Here is an 11,815-nt window from a genome sequence, read left to right as displayed (position 1 = left end):
CTACGTGAAAACTTGTTTTTATATATTTATTTATGTTTTTATTATTCAAAAATTGACGAATTGTTGTGTCTCATGGAACTCATGGAATGTTTTGGTTGTCCAGTTTGATTAAATCAGAGGAATTCAAAATTCTTATTTTTTGTTGAAAATATAATTCACATAAAACACAGTGGACTCTCTCCAGAATGTGATATGTTACGGTTTTCTTTTTTCCTCGGAAAACGATTATATATCCTCTCTAATGCATGAGTGATGTAAAGGACTTTTATTTTAAAGTCATCCACCATGTTAAAAATGTACTGATAGATGCATGCTGTACGGAGTCCAGTGGAGAAATCGCACTTATTATTATTTTTTCGTCTAGGTCGAGGGATTATTTTAATCAAAGATGAATGTAAGAACATTTAATTGTTTATTATTTAGGTCTTTGCGTCCGTGTTACACACATGCTCCTGCGTTATTAAGGAGCCCCTGTCGAGGTCATCGACAAAGCACAAGCCAACCACCAAAACATGCCAAACAAACAGAGGTTTGTCATTTACTACCTTTATGTCAAATTAACAGCATTGCAACTGTTCATCTGCACATAGTTCAAATGCACTCGTTGCACGTATTATTATTATTATTATTTATTTTTTTGAAGTTTCCCATCATGCTGACTTGTTCTAATCTAGATTACGTTTTTATGTAGAGGTCTGGATTCAGTCCAGCAGCATCATCAAAATATGACTGGATCGGTCCGCCAGATAGACTGTCAAACCTGAGGCCGATCATTTATCACATCCCAGAGAATGAGACACCACTGGAAAGGAAGTTGAGGCATCTGAGACAGGAGACTGAGGATTGGAACCACGAGTTCTGGACCAACCAGAACTTCACATTTAGCAAGGTGTGAACCACAGATGTATGATGCAAGCTTTAAAACCTCACAGTTTGTTGCAGGAAACGAATTTAATATGTTTATGGAGTAGTTACTGTAACTATTGAGATCCTCCATGAAGTTCTTCCTTTACCGCTAGGGGGCAGTTTTGTGTTCCTAAAGATTCTTGCAAAATATCCTTTCTATTTCTAGACTAGAGTGGTCTTTTTTGACTACTTAAAGAGTTAGTTCACCCCAAAATGAAAATAATGTCATTTATTACTCACCCTCATGTTGTTCTACACCTGTAAGACCTTCGTTCATCTTCAGAACACAAATTAAGATATTGTTGATGAAATCCGATGGCTCAGCGAGGCCTGCATAGGGAGCAATGACATTCAAACTCTCAACGTCCATAAAGGTTCTAAAAACATATTTAAATCAGTTCATGTGAGTACAGTGGTTCTGCCTTAATATTATAAAGCAATAAGAATACTTTTTGTGCGCCAAAAACAACAAAAAAAAAACGAATTTTCAACAATATCTGTATTCTGAGCTTTATGAATCTTTTGTATCGAATTAGTGATTTGGATATATCAAACAGCTAAACTGCTGAAATCACTTGACTTTGTCTCCGATTCACTGATTCGATTCGTAAAGCTCCGAAGCAGTGTTTTGAATGTTTTTGGCCCATTTAGATATTGTTGAAAATTCGTAATTTTGGTTTTTTGGCGCACAAAAAGTATTCTTATCGCTTTATAATTTTAAGATAGAACCAACGTACTCACATAAACTGATTTAAATATGTTTTTAGGACCTTTATGAGAGTTTGAATGGCTTTGCTTTCTATAGAGGCTTCACTGAGCCATCGGATTTCATCAACAATATCTTAATTTGAGTTCTGAAGATGAACGAAGGTCTTATGGGTGTAGAACGACATGAGGGTGAGTAATTAATGACATTATTTTAATTTTTTTGGTGAACTAACCCTTTAATATTGACTAATTTTTTAATTTATCTAACAGGAAAAAGAAGAATATATACGACTTCAATTGGCGGCAAAAGGGTTGTCGGAAAGAGATGATGATGGTGAGCAGTCTAAATATGTACACTACCTACAGCAGGGGTGCAAAACTCAGTTCCTGAAGGACCACAGCCCTGCAGAATTTAGTTCCAATCCTTCTCCAACACGCATACCTGTAGGCTGCATCCGAAATCACATACTCTCTGAGTAGGTAGTTATTTTGAAGTAATTACTTTGCGACCTCTAAAAAAAAAAAGTATGTTCTATATACTATGAATGTAATCAGGACGTACTACATTCGCCATGCTGTCATTATCATGTGACCTAACAGCATCAGTTGCGTCAAAGCCACTTGAAGGCAAGCCTGCAACCTTGGATGATAAAAGTGTAATGCCTGCTAATGCTGCACTACACAGAGAAGGAGACAAGAGGTCTTTTTTTTTTTTTTTTTTTTTTTTTTTGAATGGATGTTAATGGAGAGGCTTCAGTACACTGAATAAACACCTTTTGTGTGGAAATAGCTCATTTAATGAATCGACAGCCCATTGGCTAATCTTCAACATGTTTGCTATTAAACATTCGTTTTGGATTGATCTATTTTTAGAGTTTACACCAAAAAAAAATGCTGTTTCATAAGAGGTCACAGTCAATTACGCAACAGGTATAAGTCAGTTTACAGCAATTCTCATTTATTTTTATGATATCTCTAAACAGTGGTTGACTGTCGCACAACTCTGAACAAAATTCAATGACATCAAGGCTGTAATGTGATTGGTTATCAAGGTACACGTGATCCAAGTTAGCCGTTATCCTTTCTCCGATGGTAGAGCCATAGACCCTCGAATCGCCCAATAATAAGAGCATCTCTGGTTGTCACTTCACTGCCAGTCACAAATCCTCTTCCGTGGCCTCATGGGATATTAAAATGTCCATCATATGCACACTTCAGAATCTGTAGTAAGTCATCTGGGTACTTTTTGCCTACTCTTTTATGAGTACAGTGAATTCAGACATACTACTCTTGTTACATACTGTTTTTAGTCTACTATATAGTAAGTATATATCAGATTACTACTTTTTTTTTTGAGTAGGTACTTATTTTGAATAAGCAATGCTAAAAAGTATGTTCTATACCTGTTGTTTGAGTTTGTGTATTGTGAATATAATCCAGGCGTACTACATTCGCCATGTTGTCATGTGACCTACTAGCGTCAGTTGTGTCGCTTCAATGCCATTCACAAATCCTCTCCTGTTAGATTCTAAAGTATGCATATGATGGATACTTTACTGTCCCATGAGGCCACAGGAGAGGATTTGTGAATGGCAGTGAAGCAACGCAACCAGACATGCTCTTATTATTCATTGGATAGTAAAGTATCCATCATATGCACAATTTAGAATCTTGCAGGAAGAAGTAGGTCATCCGAGTACTTTTTCCTACTCTTATGAGTGCTGTGAATTCGGACATATTACCCTTGTCACATACTGTGTTTCCGCTACTATGTACACTGAACAAAATTGTAAACAACACTTTTGTTTTTGCCCCCATTTTTCATGAGCTGAACTCAAAGATCTAAGACTTTTTCTATGTACACAAAGGCCTATTTCTCTGAAATATTGTTCACAAATCTGTCTAAATCTGTGTTAGTGAGCACTTCTCCTTTGCTGAGATAATCCATCCACCTCACAGGTGTGGCATATCAAGATGCTGATTAGACAGCATGATTATTGCACAGGTGTGCCTTAGGCTGGCCACAATAAAAGGCCACTCTAAAATGTGCAGTTTTACTGTATTGGGGGGGTCCGAAAACCAGTCAGTATCTGGTGTGACCACCATTTGCCTCATGCAGTGCATCACATCTCCTTCGCATAGAGTTGATCAGGTTGTTGATTGTGGCCTGTGGAATGTTGTTCCACTCCTCTTCAATGGCTGTGCGAAGTTGCTGGATATTGGCAGGAACTGGAACACGCTGTGGTATACGCTGATCCAGAGCATCCCAAACATGCTCAATGGGTGACATGTCTGGTGAGTATGCTGGCCATGCAAGAACTTGGATGTTTTCAGCCTCCAGGAATTGTGTACAGATCCTTGCAACACGGGGCCGTGCATTATCATGCTGCAACATGAGGTAATGGTCGTGGATGAATGGCACAACAGTGGGCCTCAGGATCTCGTCACGGTATCTCTGTGCATTCAAAATGCCATCAATAAAATGCACCTGTGTTCGTTGTCCATAATATACGCCTGCCCATACCATAACCCCACCACCATGGGCCACTCGATCCACAACGTTGACATCAGCAAACCGCTCGCCCACACAACGCCATACACACTGTCTGCCATCTGCCCTGTACAGTGAAAACTGGGATTCATCCATGAACAGAACACCTGTCCAAAGTGCCAGACACCATCAAATGTGAGCATTTGCCCACTCAAGTCGGTTACGGCGACGAACTGCAGTCAGGTCGAGACCCCGATGAGGACGACGAGCATGCAGATGAGCTTCCCTGAGACGGTTTCTGACAGTTTGCGCAGGAATTCTTTGGTTATGCAAACCGATTGTTGCAGCAGCTGTCCGGGTGGCTGGTCTCAGACGATCTTGGAGGTGAAGATGCTGGATGTGGAGGTCCTGGGCTGGTGTGGTTACACGTGGTCTGCGGTTGTGAGTCTGGTTGGATGTACTGCCAAATTCTCTGAAACGCCTTTAGAGACGGCTTATGGTAGAGAAATGAACATTCAATTTACAGGCAACAGCTCTGGTGGACATTCCTGCAGTCAGCATGCCAATTGCACGCTCCCTCAAAACTTGCGACATCTTTGGCATTGTGCTGTGTGACAAAACTGCACATTTTAGAGTGGCCTTTTATTGTGGCCAGCCTAAGGCACAGTGGCACACCTGTGCAATAATCATGCTGTCTAAGCATCTTGATATGCCACACCTGTGAGGTGGATGGATTATCTTGGCAAAGAAGTGCTCACTAACACAGATTTAGACAGATTTGTGAACAATATTTGAGAGAAATAGGCCTTGTTTTTGGGGGCAAAAACAAAAGTGTTGTGTTTATAATTTTGTTCAGTGTAGTAGGGAAGTATGCCATTTTGGATGCTGCTGTAGTTTACAAATAAGCCTGAAGGACTTGATTAACTGGATCAGGTGTGTTTAATTAGGGTTGAAGCTAAACTTTGCAGGGCTGTGGCCCTCCAGGAACTGAGTTTTGCACCCCTGACCTACAGTATATTTATTACACTAACTGACAAGGATATAACCAAATGTTAATGTTTAAGAGACTCATACTGATTGTCCTGGTAATTGAATATTACATTTGTAGGGGACATGTTTTGGCGCTGCTAATTGATATGTGCTTGTGTGTCATTATGGTTCTAGGAAGGAAAAGGAATTTAAGTAGTGAAGAAATGGCAGTATTCTACAAACACTTCTTGGACAAAAACATTACAAGGCATGCCAGTTATAACAGGTGAGATTCAAATACTTTTATAATTTTAAAACCTGCTCTCTTTTGTCTAAAAGCTCAAACTGTTTCATTAAAAAATAGATTTTTCTGACTGTTATAACAGGGTTACTTACAAACCTTTTGTGTTTCAGGGAATGGTACAGACGGAACTTCACCATTACACTTCTGATGGCGAGAGTAGCTCTACAGAACACATGGAGAACACTGACTGGACGAGAGAAAGGCAAAACTACATGAAATGCAAATAAAGACTAAATCAGCCACTGCTCTCTATGGTGTTGTCTCTATGTAGAATGTGAAAGTTTAGACCAAACATTGCATCAAAATCTGGAACTGTTGTGAAATTCTGAAAATGTTTGTCTTGTATAAGCGTATATATGAGATTGACTTTCTATTCTCAATTTTCAATAGAGAGAAGCAGTTTTTATAATCTGAGACTTCTCACCAAATTCTGAATATTAACACGTTACTGTAGCTACACATGTGAAGAGGAAAGATGCGCTCTTGTGTGGCAGCTGTATTTATAGAAAGCCAAATCTATAGCAGCCTTATCTAATGTGAAAATACTTACCCTGATGTCATTCCAAAACTCTACGACTTCCTTTCTTCTGTGGAAAAGAAGCTATAAGAAGCTATTCTGTGAAATACAGATTTGGAACGGCAGGAGGGTGAATTTTAATTTTTTTTACATTTACATTTATTCAGTTGGCAGACGCTTTTATCCAAAGCGAGTTGAAGGAATACAACAAGCGAGTCATTTTTTCGGTGAACTATCCTTTTAAGTAATTATAACATATTTTTAAAGTTAAAACATTGATAGAGTTAAAGCTTGTCTTTGGTAATCAAACATGGCTTTGGAAAATTGTATTGTAAAATGTTCAGAATAAAAAAGTGATATTAAAACAAATGATATTGCATTAAATTAAAATCTAAATTATTTGCTTCTTTGTAGTTGTAAATTATTTTGAATGAATCACAGTCAAATAATAAATATATAACACGGACCATACAATTAATTAATTGCCATATTAAGGTACAAAATGCAGATGAAGTTATAGGCTAATAATTCATAAAATTTTAAATAAGAGTTTCTCGTGGGGGTGGGTCTGATATAAACCAGGAGTGGAACAAGAGCGGAGGGAATATCAAATGCTTTGAGCAGAGGCGGAGAAATCTCTGGAACTCCGTTCCGCTCTTTTATGGTGTTTCAGACCGGCTTTCTTTCTGTACGTTGCTTGGTGACACGCAAAGCTTGATGAATTAGCTTATTCTGATATTGTTTTTTCATTGGCAGGGAAGAAATAAATAAACTACAGACAAGTTTCTCTCTGAATCGCAAGATATTCAGTATTAACGTCTTATTAATTTAAACTGGTAGCGATATTACTCAACTCATTATTGCTGAGCAGCTTAAATCACTCCTATATGCGACTAAGTTAAATTTCACACTATGCAACTAAATATCAAATGTTATTTAGCCACTGGCTAATAATAAATTGTTAATCTGACGATTCATATTAATATAGCTTAAAGGATTAGTTCACTTTCAAATTAAAATTTCCTGATAATTTACTCACCCCCATGTCATCCAAGATGTTCATGACTTTCTTTCTTCAGTTGAAAAGAAATTGAGGTTTTTGATAAAAACATTCCAGGATTTTTCTCCGTATAGTGGACTTCAATGGCCTCCAAACGGTTTAAGGGCAAAATTCAACATTGCAGCTTCAAAGTGGTCTACGTGATCCCAGATGAGTAATAAGGGTCTTATCTAGTGAAACCGTCGCTCATTTTCTAAAAAAAATTTTCTTAAACATTTTAACCATAAATGCTAATCTTGAACTAGCTCTCTTCTTCTTCTATATTTGAATTCCAGCAGTGTAGACACTGCTAAGTGTATTACTGCCCTCCTGTGGTCAAAGTTTGAACTAAATTGTCATATACAATATGCTACTGCAAGTATATAACAATTAGTTCAAACTTTGACCTGTGGAGGGCAGTAATACACTTAGCAGTGTCTACACTGCCGCAATTCTTATAGAGAAGAAGAGAGCTAGTTCAAGATGGACATTTATGGTTAAAACGTATATATTTTTTAATTTTTTTTTAGAAAATGAGCGACGGTTTCTCTAGATAAGACCCTTATTCCTCGTCTGGGATTGCGTTGAACGCTTTGAAGATGCAATGAAACTGTAATTTTGACCTTCAACTGTTTGGAGGCCATTGAAGTCCACTATGAGGAGAATAATCTTGGAATGTTTTCATCAAAAACCTTAATTTCTTTTCGACTGAGAAAAGAAAGACATGAACATCTTGTATGACATGGGGGTGAGTAAATTATCAGGAAATTTTAATTTGAAAGTGAACTAATCCTTTAAATAAACTAAATCTTTGTTATACTCGGAACATGGTTTGATTTGGCAAATATGCCTACTAAAGAAATGTACGAAATAAAAAGTAATATTAACAGCTAATATCAATAATTTCACATTCCTTTTCAAAATATTCAAGAGTAAATTGTCCAAAAAAAAAAAAAAAATCGCTCTCCTTTTATCTTCAGATGACATCATAATGAGGAGGAGTGAACCTGCCGGGAGAAACACAACGCCATTTTCACTCCGTACAGCTCCAGACAGATGCGTCTGAGCTGAGATCCGACTGTTTTCGCAAACACCGCTTCACATATTATGACTATGTGATTAATAATCTGTTGTTTCTGCGCCACTGTGATTTGAGCTCGTGCTGGAGGATTCGTACTGCCAGTGGCAGGAACTTCCCCCTTGGAGCTCCGGAAGACTGGAGAGGAGGACACACAACTGGTCCGGCTACCCTATTCCAGTCCCAAACCCTCTCAATCAAGCTGCGGAGTGTTATATTTACTTGAGTTTCGTGGTGGGACACGGAGGAACAAACCCTGTTACGGTTGTGGGTGATCTGGATGTCCCGCTGAACGGTAAGATGTTCATTATGCTAACGAGCTAACTCACGCGCTCATCTCCCGACCGAGGCTTTCTGGGAGTGTCAGTCTACCTGTCAAATGAGTGTTTACATCGCCTTTAAACGACTTAGAGATCGTTATCACTTTATTAAACCTGGTAAACAGGGCGGATGGCTGCTCAGAGGTATGATATTGAGAGTCAGATGTGTGATATTAAGTAACAGAGTGTGTAAGAGAAGGCAAAAGCCCAGCCAGGCCATGACATGCAGCAGAAGAGTGAGTGTTAGTCACTGCACCAGATAGCTGTCTATGATACAGCTCTAAACCATCCAGAAGATCAGTGTTATTAGATCAATATTAAACCAGAAATAGATCAGTGTTAATTCATTGTTAGTCACTGCTCCAGAGAGCTGTCCATGATGTCTGTTAAAGCAGTGGTGCTCAATCCTGCACTCCACATTTTGCATATCTCCCTTATTGAATATACCTGATTCATATCATAAGTTTCAGTGCTGGTGTCTTTCAGCATTGAGGACCATTGATCCCTAATCCATACAGAAAATCAGTGCTGAAGAAGTTTAAAATCACTGCACCACTAAGTAGAGTGCATATGAAAAAACAGTAATATTGAGAAATATGGCAATTTAAAATGAATTAATTCATTGTAAAATATCATTGTGATGCAAAGCTGAATTTTCAGCATCATTACTCGTCTTTAGTGTCACATGATCCTTCAGAAATCATTCTAATATGCTGAATTGCTGCTCAAGAAACATTTCGCATTAAAAATTAAAGATTTTATATATATATATATATATATATATATATATATATATATATATATATATATATATATATATATAAGATGCAAAGATGCATGAAATTGATCAAAAGTGATTGAAAAGACTTTTTATTTATATTTTAACTTTTTATTAAAAAAATTGTTTAAATAATGCATCGCAGTTCGCACATAATATTAAGCAGCACAACTGTTTTCAACATCGATAATAATAACCTTTGTTAATAATTGAGCACCAATAATAATTGTTCACAAAAGCAGCATATTAAAATGATTTCTGAAGGATCATGTGACTATATATATCAGTTCTTCTCTATTAAGAACTGCATAATTCTATAATAACGTATTATTGAACTGGTTCTGCTGGTCTCAGATGATGGAGACTTTGGGAGCTTGTTAGACCAGTTGAGTGATGAATAGTATCAAGTGAAATTGTGTACTGCAAGGATTTAGTTTTAATTGTTTAAATGCATTTAATTTAATTAAACACATAATCCTTGTCTCACTCCTTGATATGTTGACCTGCAACACAAACATTTACTAAAAAGAACCAATTTCATGACGATTACAGCTTGGAATCAGCTGAGCAAGATGCTTGATCTTGTTGCGTGACGTGGATCTTTTTTACTTAGTATTCAGATGGCTTGCTCTGCTCAGTTGACATACCGTCCGTCTTTGCTCAGTGAAAGCATTTGTATTTTAGTGAAGGAGATGCAGTCTCGAAGCGGTTTGAATGTGCGGCCAGCTGCGAGCTCGGGCTCCGCCGCAGTGGCTTCTCAATGAGAAGGTGGCTGGTTCTCTGGGGAATCAATGGGACAGTTATAAATTTGGCTCCACACAGGAACACAAGCACAATTTATGGCCACTCATACACTTGTGCTGCAGCAACATGCCTCCGTTTGATTATACTGAACGTGTTCATCTGAATTGAACTGTGGGATGTGACTTGTGTGATGGAAATGTGTCAGTGTCTTGTTGTATGGGATATCACACTAGGTTTGTTTTTGATTTTGTAGGTTTAACATCACAACAATGTTTTCTTGATTCATTGTTTCTGCTAACACTGTTTCTCTTCTTCTTTATGCATGCACAGCTGATAGTTAAAAACAGACATCAAGATGCTTCCCAAAATAACACAGAAAGAAGGCAAAGCTTTAGTGTAACACTGTGCTCTAGCATTCACACATAGAAGTCAGAGGTGGTGGCGTCTGAAGCTGAGTGGGTTGGACTGAAGTGTCAGAGCAATCACACTGTTTTGCAGAGTTCATTAAAATGAAGCACCACACTGCAGTTTCTCATGGTGGTCTGAGTCTCAAGCCCAAGGCGAAACAAGGCGATCAAGGACACAGACACCAGCCTCAGTGTTAATGATACCTCTCGCAAACAATGTCATCCTGTAGATTGAGACTTGGTCATCATAATGAATAATGAATATACACTACCTTTCAAAAATTTGGGGTCATTAAGATTCTTCATTTTTTTTTTTTAAATCAATACTTTAATTTAGCAAGGACACATTAAATTGATAAAAAGTGACAGTAAAAACATCTATGTTACAAAAGACTTATATTTCACATTAATGCTGTTCTTTTGAACTTTATTTATCAAACAGTTGTGAAAAGACGTATGACGGTCCCCCCCCCCAAAAAATATAACTCAGCACAACTCTTTTCAACATAATAAAAATTTGGGGGCGGGTGATAACGATAATTATTGCAATATAATCTTCCTCAATAAAATGATAAAAGTTTGATAAGTGTTTATGTACTATGCAAATAATGCTGTGCATGTGTGTTGCAGACTGTCATACTGATCTGTGCTGCCATTTCTTTTGTGTATGAGAAAAAAAGGCAAATGTGCCAAAAGCAGAATGAAACAGAGCTACTCACTTGCTGAACGTCTCAATCACGCCTTCGAGTTCGGTTCAGAGTTCTCCCATATAAACAAATCAAATGTCTCCTGATTTAAATTCGCAAGATGAAGCAGCGCTGACATTCTCAACAACCCTGACGTGCAAAACAGGAAAAACATCGAGCAACAATGAAACGGAAGGCTTTTCAATCCACAAATCGCCAACATTTACTATGGATTTACTCATTAACACAAATCGTAACCATGGTATTGTGCCGGAAATGTGGGACATTCATATAAAATTTTATATCGGTAGAATGGAATATTATATATTATTAAAGGTGCCCTAGAATCAAAAATTGAATTTATCTTGGCATAGTTAAATAACAAGAGTTCAGTACATGGAAATGACATACAGTGAGTCTCAAACTCCATTGTTTCCTCCTTCTTATATAAATCTCATTTGTTTAAAAGACCTCCGAAGAACAGGCGAATCTCAACATAACACAGACTGTTACGTAACAGTCGGGGTGTACGCCTCCAATATTTGCATATGCCAGCCCATGATTGAGGCATTACACAAGGGCAGCCAGTATTAACGTCTGGATCTGTGCACAGCTGAATCATCAGACTAGGTAAGCAAGCAAGGACAACAGCGAAAAATGGCAGATGGAGCAATAATAACTGACATGATCCATGATAACATGATATTTTTACTGATATTTGTAAATTGTCTTTCTAAATGTTTCGTTAGCATGTTGCTAATGTACCGTTAAATGTGGTTAAAGTTACCATTGTTTCTTACTGTATTCACGGAGACAGAGCCGTCGCTATTTAAAACACAGCTATTTTTAAACACTTGCAGTCTGTATA

General features: G+C 37.7%; 2 protein-coding genes across 7 annotated transcripts in view; both read left to right on the top strand.

The window, feature by feature from the left end:
• The first annotated feature begins 161 nt into the window (after window positions 1-161).
• On the top strand, window positions 162-5,620 carry LOC125276659 (cytochrome c oxidase assembly factor 8). The gene is made up of 5 exons (XM_048204370.1): window positions 162-529; window positions 692-889; window positions 1,885-1,948; window positions 5,270-5,360; window positions 5,489-5,620. The coding sequence occupies exons 1-5, from the start codon at window positions 389-391 to the stop codon at window positions 5,592-5,594; spliced, it is 600 nt and encodes a 199-aa protein (XP_048060327.1). The 5' UTR covers window positions 162-388; the 3' UTR covers window positions 5,595-5,620.
• A 2,299-nt stretch (window positions 5,621-7,919) lies between these two features.
• klc1a (kinesin light chain 1a) overlaps window positions 7,920-11,815 on the top strand; it is a 47,325-nt gene continuing 43,429 nt past the window's right edge. For 5 of the 6 annotated variants that reach the window (XM_048204358.1, XM_048204360.1, XM_048204356.1 and 2 more), the window contains exon 1: window positions 7,922-8,307. The gene's annotated coding sequence lies outside the window, so the exon portion shown is untranslated. Of the gene's footprint in view, window positions 8,308-11,815 lie in introns of all 6 variants that reach the window. The other variant, XM_048204363.1, reaches the window with a different exon arrangement.

Source organism: Megalobrama amblycephala, linkage group LG10 (assembly GCF_018812025.1).
Source record: "Megalobrama amblycephala isolate DHTTF-2021 linkage group LG10, ASM1881202v1, whole genome shotgun sequence".
Lineage (NCBI taxonomy): Eukaryota > Metazoa > Chordata > Actinopteri > Cypriniformes > Xenocyprididae > Megalobrama > Megalobrama amblycephala.
This window is presented reverse-complemented; position numbering and strand designations above follow the sequence as displayed.